Source organism: Akebia trifoliata, chromosome 5 (genome assembly GCF_017979445.1).
Source record: "Akebia trifoliata isolate Shusen 1 chromosome 5, ASM1797944v1, whole genome shotgun sequence".
Classification (NCBI taxonomy): domain Eukaryota; kingdom Viridiplantae; phylum Streptophyta; class Magnoliopsida; order Ranunculales; family Lardizabalaceae; genus Akebia; species Akebia trifoliata.
This window is the reverse complement of record NC_141379.1, coordinates 7077409-7097981: the sequence shown is the minus strand read 5'-3', so window position 1 is coordinate 7097981 and position 20573 is coordinate 7077409. Positions and strand designations below refer to the sequence as shown.

The window sequence follows — 20573 nt, the reverse complement described above, 5'->3', positions numbered from 1 at the left end:
TTGTTAATGGGTTCAAAATATACTTTATTACGATGCATCCTAAATATGATATGGTGTATTCTAAGTAATGGTGCAACTTAGTCTGGTTCAAACCAAGAGCTTTGGATTGGTTTGATTCGGTTTATAATAAATTTTGGTTCAATTATGGATTAATAAAATAGAGAACCGGCCAATTTGATTTGGTTCTTGGTTCATGCCATGTAAGAACTGAACCAAACTGAGAACATAATCCTTATATTAATAAAATTATAAGTAAATATTATTAATCTATTTAATAAATTATACCCATTTTTTATGGATAAATTGATTATTTTTTTATGGATGGATTAATGACATTTTTTGAATGAATGGGATTAATGACTTTATTTAATTGATGAAAAAACTATTGACTTTTTTTTTTTTGAATGGATGCGTTAATGATTTTTATATATTATTGATGGATAGATTAATGACTCATATATGAGATTTCATATTCATATCTATTTATTTTTATTAAAAATATGTTGATTCAATTAGGTTTTGAAGATAATGGCAATTCATAGAACCGAACCGAACCAAACCAAATCGAACCGACTTTAGCTCGGTTCGGGTTGGTTTGGTTCTATGGCAATTTGATTCAATTCCAGTTTTCATTTAATGGAACTGGCCTAAGTCAGTTTAGTTCTAGTTTGACCACAAATCGAACCAAGTTGCACCCCTAATTCTAAGTATACTTTGATCAGATTAATGCTCTAATTACCGTGGTTCAATTCATACTTAGTTTCGTGAAGTCAAAAATTCATTATACCCCTATTTTGTTCAATGTAAACAGACCCATATTTTGGTCAATATTAGAGATATCATGTGCTCATGCATGGAAAATGGATAGGAAAATGATTTCAGAGGTGTATGATTGAATATTTTTCATGAAATTCATTTTTCCATCCAAAGCGATTATCCACCCTGGATGGGAAAATGTTTTCCTATCCAAACCCTTAACAAAATGATTTTCCCACCTATAAATATTTATCTTTCACACTTGCCCTATCTTTTTTATATTTTCCTATATGGAACCCAAAATTAGAATTCATTTCCCTTGATTTTTTTCCATCCAATTCATGTTAAAAACTCCATGCAATCATAGAGAATCATTAGAAAATGTTTGTATATTTTAAAAACACCCTTGTTAAATTGGTGATATTAGATTTACCCCCATGAATAACAAGTCAACATTGCTTTTTCTTCATGATTTATCAGTGAAATATTTATTTATTCCAAATTTTTATTTAGTAATTTAAGTATTTGAAGAGTATTTTGAGAGGGAAAAAAATCAAAATTTGACTGGTAAATCATCAAGAAAATATAACATTGACTTATGGTCAAGGGATGTAAAATCTAATATTGTATTTTGAAAGAGGTTAAACCTAATATCACCAATTTAACAGGGTGGTATTTCTAAAATGCCCAAAATGTTTGACCCGGAATGAGTTGGGCCGGGTTCTTCAAACCTAGCACATTAAATACTTGTAACTGAAATCTAACACCACAGCTAAGATTTCTGAGGTGCAGCTCCAGAAGGCCTTTTATTTCTGGGTCTTGTTTCTAAGTTCTGAAACCTATATAAGTCCTCATTTCACATCGTCTCTCTCAAATGGCTCTCTCTGTCTCTTCTGAGTTTCTTTCCAAATCTATGAGATTCGTTCCTCTCTATTAAATGTAACGGAAACCCATGAAAGATAAGCTCAAACCTCGGTATTTCATTTACTCTCTCTATCTCTATATCCAATATTTTGTTGCTGTGTTACCAAGATGAACAACATCGTTTGCTCTCAGTTTTTAATTTTTGTTAATTGTTATTGGGTTCATAATGTTTGTGAAGATTGAAAAAAGTGATAAGTGATATTTTGATGTCAAAATTTTTTTTTTCATATTGTATTATAGATTCGTCATCTTGTATCTGTTATTTGGTGGTGATTTGGGTATTCATATCGCATAAAAATTCCTTTTTTTCTATTCTATTTTGCTAAATTTTGTATGAAAATTTTAATATTTTGATGTCAAATTTGTTTTTCACATTGTTTAATAGATTGTCATCTTGTATCTGTTATTTGACTGTGATTTGGGTAATGGGTATCTCATAAAAATTCTTTTTTTTCCTGTTGTATTTTGTTGAATTTTGTTGAGAATAAACAAAAAAGAGTAGATTTTTGGAAATTAGTTTATTGATGTCTCTACTTTACCCAAAGATTGTGAAAGAAAGAGAACATTGGTGATTAAGCAAAGCAGATGAATTCAGGAGATACAAATTTAAGCATTTTGTATTAAAGAAAATGTGGGTAAACAATTGCTCTGTTATTATGGTGGAAAGAAGCAAGAGGGGAGTGGTTTACATCGTGTTCTCTGTCCATAGTTTTTAATCTCAGAATTTCATCTCATCTCATTCATGAATGATGCCGAGATGACTTGGGGAGATGTCGCAGTTGTCTCAGATGAGATAGAAGGTTTCATCTTTGAAAGATCATCCAGTTTAGAGGTTCATGAGGCAAATTGGCGATGATTTATCTTGGGATTTTGGTTTCAAAAGAAGATGCAACGACTGGGGAATACTTATTGCTGTTGCTCTAACGAATTTATTGTTCTTTGTTACCATAAACCCAAGTGAGGAAGACCAAAAAATTTGGACGATAACAGGGAATAAGATTTTCTTTGTCAAAACCTTTTACAAATCCCTATTGTGGGTGTTAGGCCGATCAAAATTCCCGGTATGTGCCACTTGGAAGCTCTGATACCATATAGGAATGAAGAAGAAAGAGGAGGAAAAAAAGGTGAGGAGAGAGTAAAGGGCTGTTTGTTTAACTAATGTAATTAACCTTGGTTAAATTTATGTACTTTTTTGTTGTTGTTGTTGTTGTTTACATGAAAATTAAGACTTCCTAAGTTTCTCATCTTGAGTCCGATCCATTCGTGGAAAAAAGCTCGGGGCCAATGATAGCAGTGAGTTTATCTATCCGTGTCGGATCCATAGAGTTATCAAAGTCTCTGACTCCCTCCTCGTCGTTCGAGGGTTGCATGATTCCATTGGAGATTCGGGGGTCGATCAAGCAATTCAACTATTCCCTCCCAGCGCTTCAGAAAACTCAAATCTATTCACATCTCGCCCTTCCCCGATTCTTCCTAACGACTGCTTTATCCCCCCCCCCCCTATCGGTCGAGCCGTGTACTTAAGAAAATAAATCAAGAACAACGGCAAATAATTGTAAACTACGACAAAAAAATGCAAAAACATGAAATTATTAGTCGGTCTTATGAGAAGGATATGCTGGCGCCCTGATTGTCAGTCAAGTCGAGCCACCATCCAAAAGAATAGAATGAAAGTAGAAAGCACACGTAGCCACCAGAGACCGACCCACGTAAGGCACTTTGAGCTGTGTTTCCTTGTCTTTGCGATCTATCTTCATAATATTCTTTTTGAATGTCTTGCCTATGCAAAAGTGTAATTTAGACCCACCGGTGACCGATCCATTAGGGCACTTTGGGCAGTGGGTCCTTACTATAGGATTTAGCAACAAGAGCGGCTCTTCAATTGATATTCTATACAAAAATCTAAAATATCGATTTTGGCACACTAAGGCTGCTTTGAAGCCTCTTCCTTTATAGTATAGTTCCATTCAAGATAAGAGAATGTCCTCTCTAGCGAACTCTCTATTTTAAAGGTGCAACTCTCTTTATTTTAAAAGGGGATAGATGAGTTAGCCAATTCCTTCTTTCTTCTAGTTACTCGCCGAAGGAAGCTACTCTGTCATCCTTCCCGTTGGTCAATAGCGTGTTCGGTTTGGCTCTGAATATGGCGTTCGGGTAGGATAGATGGTCTATTATTCGTCTTTTTGCCTTTGAGTCTTTATGGGGATAGAGGGTCCGAAGGAGACTACTCCCTCCAGTTGATGGTGGTAGAAAGAGTACCAATGTAGCACCTGGACTTCAAGCAATTTAGCTTTAACCATGTTAAGGGTCCCACATTATTGGTTGATCGAGAATCAAAGTTGATTTACCAATAAGTCACGAGCCAAAAGGTGGAAGTTCTATTCTCATGCAATGATCATGCTGATTGGCTCTGTTCTACGATTTATGCTAGTCCTAATCCGAGGAGCAGAGAGTTTATTTGGTCAACTTTGTCTCAGACCTATGAAGGAAAAGGGGCTCTTTTTCTTTTCTCTTTCCTCCCACCAGGGTCAGCTATGGGCGGGCCTATTAGCCTCACCATGTTCCTATTTATGGTATGATGGCTTCCTCGCGCTCTTCCTGCTGGCTCTTTTCTTATCCTAAATTCATTGTCTTGTTGCGGGCGAATCATCGAATCAAATCGGTTGCTGGCTCCTATCCGCCGTTCATCCTGCGTCGTCGGAATGTGGAACGATGGACGCAGAAACAACGGAAGAAGTTCCCAGTCAACTATTATCCCTTCTATACGCTTCGGGGTTGCTTGCATTGGTTTTGAAACTGGACAACCTCACTCTCACTCGATGCTTTGAATGGCGTAGCTTCATAGCATTGGCATATTGAGTAATAGTAATAAAGGGTCGCATCAGATTTCTTAAATTCCCATCAATCAGATATGTTTTTTGCAGAAAAAAAAGGAAGACCTTTCATTATTATTCATCTCTCCGCCCGCTACCTACTAGTGGATCGATTTAGGGAAGGAAAGAAATGCCGATCTACTCTCATATTACATTGACCCTTCGTCCCTGTCGGAACAAGGTGACTTCAGCCAATGCTGACTCAAACCACCGATAAGCTTCTGTTCTGCTGAGCCCAATCCTCTTTTGCTTGGGAAATATGCTTAATTAGAAGCTTGGGAGATGATTACATTCTTCGTTATAACAACATTCATTTATATATATTAGAATTAAATATGAATGTCACTCTTTTCTCTTTTTTTCAAATCATTGTGTACAGTAGACTAATGTCTAGAATGTTTATTGTGGCACAGCTATGGATGTTGGTGAAGTGAGCTCAAATAGTAGAAGTTCAAGAACTTCAGTGGATGACAGAGAAGAAATTGTTGAACAAACACTAGATGGTGATGATGAGCAAACTTTAAATGATGCTAATCAAAGGGTACAAGCAGAATCAAATGTATCGAACGAAGGTGATCCAAAGAAATTCAAGGACATGGTTTGTGAGGGTATGGTGTTTGAATCGGAAGAAAAAGCATTTGATAGATATAATGAATTTGCTCAGAAAATGGGCTTTGTTGTTCGGAGAGACAAACTAGTTAAGAGAGCAGATGGGACGATGCGGAAACGAGTTTTTGTATGTTTTAAACAAGGTCTTCGGAAAAAGGATCACCGGTATCAATATGTGAGAAAAGAACGTCCACAAGTACGAACTAATTGCATGGCACGTATGGTTATTAAATATGAAAAGGAAAACAAATGGGTGGTTACCAGTATTGTTTACGAGCATAACCACCTTCTTGCATCCCCATCAAACTCTTATACTTCAAGGTCAAAAAGGAGAATGGAAGGCATTCCAGATACTGAAACTAAAAGCTTCAATGTTGTGGGCAGTGTGCAAGCTGATGGCCTTGATTACATGAGTCAACATGTTGAAAAGCATGACAATGCTGGAACTACACAAAACCATCTAAGAGACAAGCGAAAAGAAGAACTCGGGAAGGGTGATGTATATGCATTGTCGGATTATTTTACAAGAAAACAATCTGAGAATCCATCTTTCTTTTATTCGATGATAGTTGACAAAGAAAGCCAGCTGGCTAACCTCTTTTGGGCAGATGCAAGGTCAATCATGGACTATAATTACTTTGGGGATGTTGTTATTTTTGACACAACTTATCTAACAAACAAGAATGGCTGGCCATTTGCACCATTCATTGGAGTTAATCATCATAAACAGATTGTCTTATTTGGTGGTGCATTTATATTAGATGAAACCATTGAATCTTTTGTGTGGTTGTTTGAGAGATGGATGAAAGCAATGTCTGGACACAAGCCTAAGACCATCCTTACGGACCAGTGTGAGGAAATTGCGAAGGCCATATCTATTGTGATGCCAGAAACACACCATCGACTTTGTTTGTGGAATATAATCCGTGATGGGGCTGATCACCTTTCTAATGTATATGGGATGCCGGGTTTTCTACATGATTTCAAAAAGTGTATATATGCTCACGATACTGAGAAGGAATTCCTATCAGGGTGGGAGAAGATGCTACATGAATATAACCTGGTAGGAAATAAATGGTTGGATGATTTATTTAAGGTGCGTGAAACATGGGCATTAGTGTATGACCGTGAAACCTTTTGTGCAGATATGACTACTGCTCAACATGGTAAAACCATACACAAATTCTTAAAGAAGTTTGTGAAAAAGAAACACTCTTTTGTTGAGTTTATTGCTCGTTATGAAAGAGAAGTTGATTTTTTGCGTGAGAGGGAGTTACATGAAGATTTTCACTCGGTTCAAACATCACCAAATGTGTTTTTTCCGGCACCAATGTTAAAGCAAGCAGCAGATAAATACACGCGGTCTGTATTTGAAATGTTTGCGGACGAGTACAAAGAATGGATTTTGTGTAAGGTAGAAGATTGCGGGGCAGATGGGACTATTTACAAATACGAAGTTACTCAGGAGAAACATGCAAAAGGACTTGTTACAATCGACTCTTCTAATTGGCAGGCTGTGTGTAGTTGTAAAAAGTTTGACTTCGTTGGAATCTTATGTCGTCATATCATAAAGGTACTTTATCATAGAAATATCCATGACCTCCCAAGCCAGTATATTCTAAAGAGATGGACAAAAGATGCTAAGTTGGGGGTTGTAAAGGACAAAAGTGGGAATCCAGTTCAATCTGACTCTAAGGCACATTCATTGTTGCGTTATAATGAGCTTTGTCGTAAGTCCATTAATATTGCGACCAAGGGTGCACTCAATGAAGAGGTATACGTAGTGGCTAAACGTGCATTAGCCAATGCCTTGTTAGAAGTGGAATCTGCCATAAATGCAACAACAAAAGCTCCCAAAGGTGCTTTGCAAACAACTCCGCAAGTAAATATTGGAGAAAGAATGATCATCGCTCAAGGAAGTGAGAGTAGCCGACCATCTAGTGTTATACTAAATGGAGTGGAAGGAGGCCAAAGGAAGAAGTCTAGAACCAGTAATTTTTATTCGAACAATGAGACCAGTGGGAATCTTCCACAAGTAAGAATGGGGAAAGAAGGTTAGCAAAACATTTTTTTTTAGTCTAATTTCAATTGTGAAGTTCTATCATTATTCGCTCACATAGTTTATTGTTTGTGTATTTCTTGACCGTAGGACAAAGTGATGGAGTATCAATTGGGGAGAAAAGCAATGAACCATCAATTCATCCAAGTTGTCCCCCGATAGTTTCCATGCCAAGTTCCGCTCCCATTCAAAGTACTCTTGGCATTTCCGAGTCGATGCACTTATTCTATCCAGTTGTTAGCCCCAACTATATTCCAACTCAAAATAGTCAGGTACAAGCAATGTTATCAAATAGCATATGCGACCAGCATATGTTGTGCGCATATGCAAAATCACATATGGCATATGTTGTCGCATATTGCACAAAATATTTTTTTATTTAAAATAAGTAAATAAAAACAGTAAAAAATAAGAAAAAAGGGGTGGGGATGTTTAAAAAATTAGAAAAATATAAGAAAATAAAAACAAACCTATAACAATATATTTTGATTTTGGATAGCACTCATTTTTCAAATTGAATAAAATTGATTTCATTTAGTCATTTAGTAACAAGAATAAGAGAACTCAAGAAGTTAAATAGTCAATAATATATAAACTTTTCATGATACAAAGGTGGCTTACTTTAATTATCAAGTTCTAGTTCTAGTTCTAGATAATTAAAGTGGATTGTGTTTTAATAGTTTAATCATTGGATACTATGATCTTATGTTAGAATGCATAAACTCAATATTTTGAAAGAATAAAGTAAAAAATAAGATTTAAAGAGAATGTATGTGAGTGAAAGAATAAAAGAAATAACTTAGAATAATGCATGAATAGGGGGTGGAATAGGGTAGTTGTAGGAGAAGATAGATTAAAAAAAACTTGAATTTAATGCTCCAATTGTCAAATCACCTATTGGAGTAATATGCCATTGCATACACCATCACATACTTTTGTATGCCGTGGCATAATGAACCAGAAACCCTAATGCCATGATGGCATATGCGATTTACTAATAGAAAATAGCATTTGCGATCGCATTTGACAACATTGGGAACAAGTTGACATTTGCTAAAAATGCTTAATTTATATGTCCAGATGTCTTTACCATTATTTAATACTAGATGGTGGCAGGTGCAAATGCACATGTATCAAAAGGGCTTATTTGTAATTTAAGATATTGATTAAAGGGTTTTTGTAGATTACATAGTAATAAAGATACTTTTGTAATTTTGAAAATAAGCTAAGTGTAAGTTGCACTTTTCTTGGTTATTTACTATAATAATCCTGATTATATGAAATTTAAATTTGAAAGTGGGGGCATTTACTGGCCACTCGAATTTTGGTGTCGAACCAATTCTACTCCGCCTTCTCTCATTATAATAGTAAAGATATGATTTTTTTAATGTTAGGCTTCTTCCTCTGATCACACAGGGATCATGTGTTCCCGGGTTTGAAGGCAATCCATTTATCAATCATAATACCACCGAGGCAAGCTTCACTCAGTTGTCATATCAGTTAGTTTTTTTAACAGGTTTTGGTGTCATTGACTTTTGTATTTCTGATGAGTTAATTACCAAGCTTAAACTTATTTCTTAGATAATATTATGCAGGTTTCATATATTTCAAGTAAGCCACAGTTCTTAGTAGGTATACACCCACAACTGCCCACTATGAACACTGCTTTTAAGTCTAATCAGGTACTTAATTGAGAGATCTTTTAATATTTTATACTTCGTTATTTATAATCATTCATTCAGGTGCAATCCCTTTCTTCTAATGATATTATGTAGGTATCCTTCAATCATGGTGAGTCACGGTTCCCAACATATGTGTATCCACAATCACCTTCTACAAACCCTAGGTTTGAGTCAAACCAGGTAAATATTAATAGCTTTGATTATAGTATTGAATTTCGATATATCCATAAAATATGCCAAAATAGTTCCATTTCCCCAAGGCTTGATATGAAACGATTTCTTTTGTATGTATTTTTGTGGAAATCATTATTCATTTTTTTGCTGAACATTAATAGTCAACTGAAATATTCAAGGACTCTCCATCAACATGACCATTAAAATTTGAGGAAAAACACAGATTTCCTAGCAATCAGTTCCGATCTTCTAGGGATTAAGACACTTTTTCCTAGCCATACATTTTTCTTGGGAATCCCTAACATCCCAACAGTCACATTGATGCAGAACCTCAATCCATGGGTTGAGGCTAGTATTTTCCAATATTCAAATTTTTTGTTATAAAATGCAAGACTTTGGTAAAATATTTCTATGAATGGTAAGTCAAACAGGATATTCTTTCTTTTTTTTTTTGAAAAAAAAATTAATAATGTTGATAAATTTTCTTTTTTTTTTTGTAGAAATGACTTGCCAGTTTTTAATTTTTTGGAACCGAGATATCCAGACCTCTTAGAGCACCAGACTAAGCCTCGGGGCACGTGGTAATTTCTTGGATAAATCCTTGAAAGTGGCCCCTAAGGGGGGATTCAAAATCAAGACCTCCGCCTCCTGAGGTGTGGTCTTGGTCGTTTCACAAACCCTTTGGGGTTAAGTTTTACATATTAATTCATTAGTGCTTTTAATATTGTAATTATGTCACGATTAATACATCCACCAACAAAAGAAAATGTTTTGTAGGGTTCTCATTAATTCATGCGATAATATGTTGTAGGCATCTTTAACTCACAATGCACTACAACCACCAACTCATATAGACCTGCAACCAACCCCGGGTACAATAGGTTTTGAGTCTAGCGAGGTAAAGGTCTTACAAGGCATAGTGATCTTGTTTATCTAATTTGAAACTCCCATCAATTTACATTAGTTTCTATTTTAATAATTTGTAGGAGTCATCAGATTCTGATGAACTGCAGTTCTCACTACCAAGAAACTGAACTTGAATCACAAGTAGGGTATGAAAACGAGGTAAAAATGGTCTGATATGATAAATGTCCTGCCCTTTCTGTTTTAGAATTTCTGCTCGACTTTAACATTATTTTCTATTTTAAGAATATGTAGGAGTCGCAAAGTTAGAAGCATTGGGTTTGCATGTACATAGAGACGACAAAGGGATAGACTAAAGATTAGATTCAAGGAGAGAAGTCCAAGATATGTTTTATTCTTTTGAAACTGAGAAAAGACAAGGAGATATCGCCAGTGAACCTGGGGTAGAGAAATTATTTCATATTTTTTCGAAAGATTTGCGGATGAGAGGTGTTGATCTTAATCCTACTTGGGTCATGAACATGGGATTATTAGAAAATTTCGAGATATAATTTTCTTTGGGTTTTGCAGGTCTTGGATCATTGAAGCCGAGAAACTTCTTTAAAGGTCGCCGAGCTATATTGTTGTCAGATAGAGCTACTATTTGTGGATATGTTAATCCTTATTTCTCCTTCATTTTGTGCCATATTGAAAGGACTTAGTTAAGAGCCCAATTGAACACAGACTACCATGGACAAAAGTGTATCGATACCATCGATGATCACATCATCGAATGCAGCAAGGATCCATAATGGAGATTTTCCTGTACAGAGGTGGGCCCACTAGATGATGAAGTGATCAAGTGATGATTGGGAGCAGGATGAGGGCTGGTTCCCAGTGGGACGAAGATGATGAAGCAAGGGGGGCTAAATAATCTTTGTTTATAAACTTTAGGGTAATTTAGTATTTTTAACAGTTTTTTTTATTATTTATAGGTCAATAACAGTTTTGGCTTGACTTGGGGTGTTACTAATATGTCTGATATCTCATGGAGGTGTTTGTTAAAAATCTCCAAAGAGGGATAAAATTCTTACCATGAAAACATGGGCAAGATGCATATATGTGTGAACCTGAGGAAAGCATTCAATGGTCTTCGACATTGGAAAAATAGAGTTGTTTCATTTCATGCCATAAATAAAGGAGAAATTACCATAATGGTGCAAACTTTTGTGCAAATTACTGGATTGGTATGCTTTTCAAAATATTTACCAGAACAAATGTACCTCTGCTTTAAAATATTGGCATCATGGTGCTTAACTAATTACTTAAAAAACCCACTTAAATCCATACTACTATCAAAATCACCATTACCCTTGTCCTTGATTTTACTAAAATCTATAGGACTTACACTGTAAAACATCACGACTGCCACCCCTGCGTTTCATTCGACAGAGAGTGGTTTGAGAGGTATTTTTGCAATTTTAACAGAAAAACAAGGGCATTTAGTTATTATATAAGGGTAAAATCGTCAAAGAAAGTAGAGTTACTGTTAAAAATTTACTGTTTTGGTAGTCTTTGAATGATCAAAATGGTAAATTTACCAATTTGATAAATATTTTCAATACCATGCCAGTCCAGTAATTAACCAATCTTTCTTGCATGATTCGGTAAAACCCCCGAAACCCCAGCACAAGAAATTCAGATTCAAACCTCTTTACAATCTACCCGATCTACAAAACCAGTTTGATTAATTTTACATGGGTCCATTAATACTTATCCGTTAGACTGCAAAAAAGGATGGAAAGCCTTTTGATTGCTTTGGTTAGCTGAGTTTGATATTCAATCTATAAATTTTTTCAAACCCAATCAACTTTCTATCCTGTAAAAATGAACCGTATATTGTGGACACCAAGGACAAAGCAGCGATTTACCAAAATTTTCAATCAGTCTACTTTGGGTCTGCTGGTGAAAAGGGCCAAGAAACTTTTATTTCTTACGTTAAAGTAAACATGACATAGGCTGTACACATGCCCATACAAATTGTTGAATATGGGCAGATTTTGTTGGGTTTAGGTCAGTTACCAAGTTCAAACCATCACCAACCCCAGATTAGTACACAGCTATTAACGTTGGTAAACAGCAGCCCGGGTTGCGCATGTTAAGCCATCTCATATACATCCATGGCACAAGTTCCCTTTACCATCTACAAACTTTTCCCTCATTAATTACAACAATGCTTTCTCATCCAGAAAAAGATTCCTTTGGGAAGAACTATTCTTCCCTCGGCTATTGTTTAGGGGGTGTGGAACGAGAGAAATAACTGGGTATTTAATGATAAGACGAGAAGTCCTCACAGAAGTTTCTTGGAGATCTTGGGCTGATTATATCTTTTGTCAAAACAGAACATAGACTTTACAAGGGTTACTTTTGATGACTTTCTTTTTAGATGGAACTTTTTATGTAATCATTGATGTCTTTACTTTCTTTTTTGTAGTTCTTTGAGAGGCCTCCTCGGCCTCCTTGTTCTTCTCCCTTTTTCAATATATTATACTTATCAAAAAAAAAAAAAAACTACAACCATCTTTGAAGTAGACAACCATGGCACAAGTTCCACACAAACACATAAACCAACATTTGAATCAGAATAACATAAAATTCCTCAGATGCAAAGTAAATTTACTAACATTAGTGGTTGATTGGTTAAACACAGGGACTCCTCATGTGTAGAGGAGAGTTGTTCAGATGAGTCTCACATGGAAACATGAAAAATAGGCTTGAATCCATGATGGACACAATTATAGATTAAAAAAAACACACCCTTTCCTGCTCCGATTTGTAACGGAAGAAAAACATAGTTGATCTTGGATCCCAAATAATTTACCATAAAAAAAAAGGTGGAGATCAAGCCGGCTTCTAGCCACACATGCGTGTAGGGACAATGAACTTTCTTTTGCTGTCATGTTCCTCGCATAAAAGAACAATGTCTCCGACCTTGCCGATCAACTCCTCCAACACATCCACACTAAAGCTCTTGTAGTCCAAAGCTTTCTTGTATCGTTGTTTGTACACCTCTTCGAAACTAACCAAGGGTATCTTCCATGAACAACTCACGAGGAGCTCTTGCACTTCATACCTGAATTGTTCGAGATGCCCATCAAATTCATTGGTTGGGTCCAAAGCAATCTCAGCACCCCTCTCATCATCGGAGAACTCGTCAGAAGAGCAACCCATTATACGACAAGTGCTAATATCCACATTCTCTTCTTGAGGCCCCTTTCTCTTCTTATCCTTCCTCACTAGACTTGGAGGAGCATTGTTGTCTACTTTGTTGTTTCTATCGATGGAGTTACGGAGGTAGACACACTTCTTTTGGCCTTTCCCTTCCACGGTCATGGTGTCAGCCATTTTCTTGAACAGGTTCACAAGCTTGAACACCCCATACTCGGCCATATACAATGGCCGCCCAAAAATTTTATGGTACTCTGCGGGAACACGAACAAGAGGTAGGCTCCCTCCTGAAAGCTCAAGGAGTCTCACTAGCTGGCCTTTTAAGCCATTGATGTCTCCGGGCTGGACCCACAATAGTGGGTCTTGCACTTCATTTCGGTCACTAGGCTCACCCAAACCATATGGGAGACTTTGTGACCTTGAAGTGGGCAAACAAGGCATAAGAAGATGACTATTATATTCGGATAAAGACTGTGACATCCTCGAGTAGCACATTTGATTGATATTAGCTCGAGCTGCGTACTCACTTTGGGAGACTCCCATATAAACGATAGCTTCTTCTTCATTTTGGCCATCTGGGTTGTCGTTGATATGGCTCCCCACGAGATATCCCGTAATTTCAGATGACCCACGAGAGGAAAGCATCTTAGGTGGCACGAAGCCTTCTCCACGAGCCACACTAGGCCAGTCCCAGACAAACCGCCCAGCATTGCTCAGAGCAGATGAGACACCAACACCTGCCGGGATAACGAGAATGACATTGTACCCACGTTGGCCAAGTATGTGCAAAGCCGGAGCAAAATCTACATCCCCAGAGATGAGTAAGATTGAAGATGGTGGAGGGTTGTCGAGTGCAAAGAGAAACATGTCGACTAAGATAGCCTTGTCGGCTGCATCTTTTCTTCCATTGGGGACATCAACGAGTTTCACACCGGTTCTCTGACAACCCTCTCTAAGGCGCCTTGGGAAGGCATTGAAATCTCCGTATGCAGAGAACAATGTTACGGCACCTTTGATAATGGGGTGGACACGTAGTGCCATTCGAATGTTGCCAGCCACATCTTCGGGGCGGACGTCACTTGGGATGGGGCAGTTCTCAATGTCCCATAGAATAGACACAGGCCCATGTGATGAGATTCTAGTTTGTTGGTTGGTGGATACGTGAGAAGGGCCTATGTCTGAGTTCATGGTATTTGATTCACTGAGATCCAAGGATTCCATAGACAATTTAATTGAAGAAGTATTTGGATTAGCCATTATGGTTGAGTGATAAAAGATTCAAGCTTCCTGCATATTGTAAAGAAGAAATAAGATTGAATGAAAATATAACGAAGTAGGATCTTCATTGAGTGAATACAAGAACATGTCAACCAATGAATGGATTTTATTCATGTACACCATTGGGAAGTTAATTATTGATGGTTAGGGACTTGTAAAAAGGAAAAAAAGCATAGTTTTGTATGTTAACTTCACCCCAAGAAGTCCAGTTTTAGGTTTATGCTCCATGATCTCCTCCATTATCATGCATGTGCACCAAACTGGCATTAGGTGGGGGCAAGGTATTAAATTTCGATTTCGATGTCTATTTTAATCAGCATGGAAATACAAATGTATTTTGATCAGTGTGGACATTAATAGTTTTCATGGAAATGATAGAAATGTTGTGGAAGGGACGGAAATATTCAGGAATTTTTATTGAAACAGTGGAAAATTATTAAAAAACATTAAAATGCACCGATAAATCATAAAAATATAATAAACAACTATACCAAAGTGTGGAAATGAAGATTTACTACTTTCCACTATACACACACACACACACAAGTATTCAAGAGTCCAAGTGTGAAAAGCAACAATATTCTACATGGAAATGAGAATGGCGATGTCAAAATAATCCATATGTTATATGTAAAATGCTTTCTTAATGAATAAACTATAAAGCACTATATTTGTGTATTATTATATATTTTTTATTTTAAATATGCATTAATATTTTCAAGCTTGGTGTATGTTATTTGTAGATGAAATAGTATTAGTTGAGAAGACAATGTAATCAACACAAAACTAGAATTATGGAAAATCGATGTTGGAGCACAAGGGCTTTTGAATAATTAAATTCAAGACATACTATGTGGAGTGTAAATTAAGTGTTGACACCCAACCTCCTTCAGAGCTTTCCCTCTCATTTGTATCTTTTTTTCCTTCACTTGTGAAAGAAAAGGAAAACAAATAAATTTTAAGAGATCCTACTCGGACTAAATCAGAAACAACAAAGAGAAACACTTCAAATCTCTTGAGCAAATTTTAATTATAATAGACAGAACCAATATAAAGTATCCTTTGATAGGAATTTTGAATAAATTAGATGTATAAACTGGTTTTGTTCCTTTTGAATAGAGGTCCATCAGGGGTCCTTTGTGTCTCTTCCCTTAGTTTGTATCTATTGGGTATTGAGACTCTTCAAAGAGTTTGCATCCATTGAGTTGTTATGTCTCTCCAAGGAGGCATCTTAAACTTCAATGAAAATGTTTACACACACAAAAAAAAATGAAAGAGAAGAAAAATCTAAGGTTGGAATTTTCTTTTCCCATTTATAATCTTTCTATTTGAGCATACTTCTAGATAAAAAGTGTTCAAAGCAGAGTCTTCAATTCAGTAAATTGAACTCATAAATAATCTTAGAATTGAGTATGTTCTTATCCCAAGATACATTATATCCCGAAATCATCGACGAAAGAAATAAAATATGGATAATCATTGCTATACAAATGAAGGTCCCTGCACATAATGATGAATAATATGGTATGAAACAAAAAATTTATTCATACTGAGGAAAAGTTGTTTGATAATGTTTGGATAATTCACACTATTGATAAGGACTCGAAATTAACTTAAAAGTCTGAAAGTAGGAATGTTAAGGACAGAAATGACAAATGCTATAAATGATAGTGCCACAAACTAACCTGGGCCTCATTTAGACTACTATTAGATAATAAATTCATGGACAAGTTTCGAACATGAAGAACAAAGGAAAGAAAAAGATGATTTTTGAGTCTAATATAACGAGATGATTATCGAGTCTAATCTAACCCTTTCTAGAAATAGAGGACAGGAATCCATTGGTTTACTTTATAATTTCCAGATAATAAGACTGTATAAGGAAAAAATGGATGACAGACTTTTCATGAAATCAGATGCACTAGTATTAATGAACCAAGTTGGGTTAGATGAAGAATGGTAGAAAATGTTAGCGAACACTTTTATAATTGATTGTGCAAAGAAAGTAAAAGAAAATTGACTTTCTAATTGAGAAATTAAACAATGAAGACGATCCAAAACAACAATAAATAAACCATTTGAAAACAATGAAGAGTGTACGGACTAGTTTAGATGAGTCGAACTGGAGAAAGAAGGCCAAGGATTAGTCGATCTGGTACTGTTGAAATTTGTTCTCCAATGAAGATCTAACAAATGTCTCATATATGGAAAATCTTCCCATAATTGTCACACACTAACTTATCCCTCTCATCAAACGCTTTAGTATGATGTAAGAAGCTCATCTCGCTTCAAAATATGTACACATACTCGAAGTTCTCTTTTTTAACATATACTAAAAGTTCAAACTAGCTAAGAAATTGAAGATTTAATCTTGTTCAACTTGTTTTCAATGTCTCTCCTTATTAACATCAGTATCCGCTTTAACCTCTTGTAATGATCTAACTCTTCCAATAGTCTATGAAGAGTTGAATAAAAATAATGGCCAAACTATTCTCCCCTAATGAAGAGTTGCAATTTTCTGACATAGTTGATAGACATAAGCAATATCAGTCAGAATAAGTTACGGTAACTTCATCCAAGATTTCCTTGGCTATCCATAGGGGGCAAGAACCCTCTAGTAATTGATAGTTCATGAAGTTAAGAAGCTACAATATTACATAAGCACTTATCCTATGAATCATCATAATTGGCTTTTTCTTTTTTTGATAAGAATAAAATTTTATTGATAAGAAGAAAAAGGAGGGAAGGCTGAGATAGCCCCCAAACAAGGAAGAAGAACAAACTGAGACAAAAACAAGAGCAACCAAAAACAACAAAAAAGAAAACTACACATCACAAATAGAATTCCATCTGAAAACAAAGTCCGCGAAAGAAATCCCTGCTCAACTTAGACGATAAGTACAAAAGGCCCAAAATCTCCAATAACACGGTGTGGGACGTACTCACCTTGCTCTGGAACACCCTGATTGTTTCTCTCTTTCCATAGGCTCCAAGCAATGGCAAAGGGAAGGATGATCCAAAGGTGTCTCTTTCTAAGAGAGAAGGTATTAAAGGTCCACCCGTCCAAAAGAGAAGAAAGATAGTGGTAAAACCCAATCCACCTAGAAATGAGACAGAAAAAACATCCAGATATCCCGGGAAAAAGGACAATGAATTAAAATGTGATTCACAGATTTCTCATTTCTCGAACACAGAGAGCAAAAATTGGGAGTAATCCAACGTTGGGAAATCAAATTATTCAAAGTAAGGAATCTCCCTAAGGATGCAAGCCACACAAAGAAAGAAACCTTGAATGGAACCAAGGCGGACCAAATGATGAAAGCCGAGAAAGAAACTTCAAAAAACGTAAGTAAACACTTGTAGAAAGAGCGGACTGAAAAAATCTTATCCTTAGCCTTGAACCATTCCCTTCTATCCAGATCATTCTCCCTTAAGTGGAAAGAATTCGGGAGATCAAAAAGAGATGTAACCTTCGTAATCTCCCCATCATTGAAATTCTTTTTGAAGTCCAAATTCCAAGAATGATTGCTACTGCTTTGAACCAAATAATCTTTAATTGAATAATTCTTTTTCAACGAACAAGCGTACAAAGAGAGGTATTGAGTTGACAGAGACGAGTTACCACACCACCAATCCTCCCAAAACCTAACCTTATCCCCCGACCCCACTTTGAATCTAATCCCCCTCTCGAACTAGTCAATACCCTTCAGAATTCCTCTCCACACACTACAACTATAAATACCCCTAGCCCCTCCACTAAACCAAGCAAATCTTCTCTTCCCATACTTAGCTTTCACTACCCTCCTTCACAAGCTATTCCTTTCCTCCCCGAATCTCTAGTTTACCTCAAACCTCAATTTTTCTTAGGAGTGCAAACCAATTTCTAATTCACCAAATGATACTTTCTACCCCTATTCTTATCATTTCACAAGAAATTCTTCATCAGTCTCTCAATTTGGACCTCCACGAACTTAGGCAAAGTAAAAAAAGGGAAAGGAAATAAATCAGGATGCTAGATAAAGTACTTTTGATTAGTGTTACCTTACCCCCTTTTGAAAGGTATCTAGCCTTCCACATGCTCAATCTCTTTTCCAATCTCCCTATCACCCGTTCCCATATCCTCTTAGTGCAATAAGTAGCCCCTAATGGTAAACCTAGATAGGAGGACAGAAGAATATCACTTCTACAACCCAACGTGGCTGCTAGCACTGGGAGATCAGTCACTTCTCCAACCCCAAACAACTTGCTTTTCTGCAAGTTAGCATGCAACCCAGAAATTGCCTCAAAACAACTTAATAACACTCGGATATCCTAATTCATTGTATCCTAGGATCTTATTCGTTGAGCACATTTACTGATCTTCGAGGGAGGACAAATAAAGATTAAAATACTTGTTAACATGCTTCGGACTCGATTTGCTGTAATTTGATTTCTCTATTTGTTTTTTGGTATCTCGTTTCCACATCCTAAACCTAAACACAAAAACCCTAAAAAAATCAACAAATCACAATCTCATAAAGCTGAACATAACCCAGTGACCAAAATCCAAACTTTCCCAGAACAAACCAACAAAGATTATCCAATAATACTCAATAAATCACAATCTCATAAAATTGTAGCTAAATCAGTAACCCAAATCCCAAATTTCTCTTAACACAACAAAGATTATCCAACACATCCCCGATGATAAAATCTAATAAATTCAAAACAACACAACCCAACCCAAAAGAAGAACATCAAATAGCTGAAACCCAACTCCCAAAATGCAATAAAACAAACAAAATCATCAAAAAGAACTCAAGAACAACATATCCACACACAAAAAATGCAACTTTGATTCACAGATTCATTAATAACGACCTGAATTACATAAATAAAGATGAGAATATTTCCCATTTAATATATATTTTGGGGAAAACAAGACTTACCCACAACCGAATCCAGCTCATAAACTTTTACTATCTAGGCTGATCTGTGGATTTTGCAGAGAAGCACAGCCAACTGCGACTTTGCGAACCTCAGCACACAGGCATATTTACCAAGAATGGGAAGAAGACGGTCACAATCCACCCAAAATCTTCTCTCTCTCCAAATGGCTACACGTGTAAAAGTAGGCCTTGCGTCCAAGGTCAAAAACGAACAAAAGGGTAATTTCGTAATTTCATTTTGAATTTCTAATAAGTTCATGGGTGGGTTGGGATCCGTTGACTCGTGAAGAATGACTCATGAGAAAATGTATGATCCTGACCGTACAAACACTATCTCGATAACGAAGGATAAATCTCAATCATGGGATTTTGTATTTAAACGATTGGGATCATGTTTTTCATGTCGTTTGAATCGTGAAGAATGACTCATGAGAACACACGATCCCAAAAAAATCCAACATCCAAGATTTAAATGTATCTCTATAAAACACATCTTGCATATATTTATCTCGAGGATAAGGTATTTAAATGGCTGAAATCATATGTTTTTTTTCCTTTAGACAATTCATCATGATCCGTTGACTTGTGAAGAACGACTCTTGAGAAAACGCATGATCCTGACCATTTAAATACAAAATCCAATATCCAAGATTTATATATATCTGTATAATATACATCCCGAAGATAATTATCTCAATGATAGATCTCATCTATTGGATTTTGTATCTAAACCGTTGAGATCTTGTGTTTTCTCCCGTCTTTTGGTGCTCGAATTTTTCAAACTGATGACAAGGGATCAAATATTTGGTTAATTAGTGTTAAAATAAATTTGGACCCGAGCCCAATTCAGTTTTGAACTCATCAATATGATTGGAATCATGGTGACTTGATCTAATGCATCTTGATTAGGCATTTAACCGATCTTAACTAAGTCAAAATCAATATTAACTCAGATTTTTCGATCACTAGGGATTGGCATATTTGACTTGAGGATAGTTGTAGATCAACCCAATACCGATGGCACTCCATTTCTTAAAAAATTACCCTTGCACTCCATTGTTATAATATCCTTGATTTTTATTTATATTATTATTTTACATTTAATAAAGATATAGACAAAAGTAGTGTTTGGTACCCAAAATTACTTCAAAAAAGATTTGGCCTGTTTGGATACATCAATTTTACACCAGAAAAGCATATTTTCAGAAGCTGTAAAATG

General features: G+C 36.1%; 2 protein-coding genes across 15 annotated transcripts; one reads left to right on the top strand and one right to left on the bottom strand.

The window, feature by feature from the left end:
- Positions 1-1541: 1541 nt before the first annotated feature.
- Positions 1542-11397, top strand: LOC147401332 (protein FAR1-RELATED SEQUENCE 9-like). Of its 12 annotated transcripts, none has more exons than XM_086442567.1 (10): positions 1542-1731; positions 4967-7216; positions 7312-7493; positions 8638-8694; positions 8817-8903; positions 8997-9083; positions 9889-9975; positions 10064-10142; positions 10236-10430; positions 10512-11394. In XM_086442567.1, exons 2-8 carry the CDS (start codon positions 4969-4971, stop codon positions 10109-10111), a joined length of 2796 nt encoding a protein of 931 aa, XP_086298693.1. In that variant the 5' UTR covers positions 1542-1731; positions 4967-4968; the 3' UTR covers positions 10112-10142; positions 10236-10430; positions 10512-11394. The 12 variants fall into 12 exon arrangements, with proteins under 12 accessions (XP_086298693.1, XP_086298702.1, XP_086298701.1 ...); XM_086442565.1 differs by lacking the exon at positions 1542-1731 and adding an exon at positions 1935-2804 and having other exon boundaries at positions 10512-11395; XM_086442566.1 differs by lacking the exon at positions 1542-1731 and adding an exon at positions 1935-2804 and having other exon boundaries at positions 10227-10430; positions 10512-11395.
- Positions 11398-12575: 1178 nt separating this feature from the next.
- On the bottom strand, positions 12576-19515 carry LOC147401331 (Putative endonuclease or glycosyl hydrolase). 3 transcript variants are annotated; one of them, XM_086442578.1, is made up of 3 exons: positions 19355-19515; positions 15311-15349; positions 12576-14435 (listed from the first exon to the last, which is right to left on the bottom strand). In XM_086442578.1, exon 3 carries the CDS (start codon positions 14403-14405, stop codon positions 12834-12836), a length of 1572 nt encoding a protein of 523 aa, XP_086298704.1. In that variant the 5' UTR covers positions 14406-14435; positions 15311-15349; positions 19355-19515; the 3' UTR covers positions 12576-12833. The 3 variants fall into 3 exon arrangements, with proteins under 3 accessions (XP_086298704.1, XP_086298703.1, XP_086298706.1); XM_086442577.1 differs by lacking the exon at positions 15311-15349 and having other exon boundaries at positions 19355-19514; XM_086442580.1 differs by lacking the exons at positions 15311-15349; positions 19355-19515 and adding an exon at positions 17373-19324.
- Between the last annotated feature and the right edge of the window lie 1058 nt (positions 19516-20573).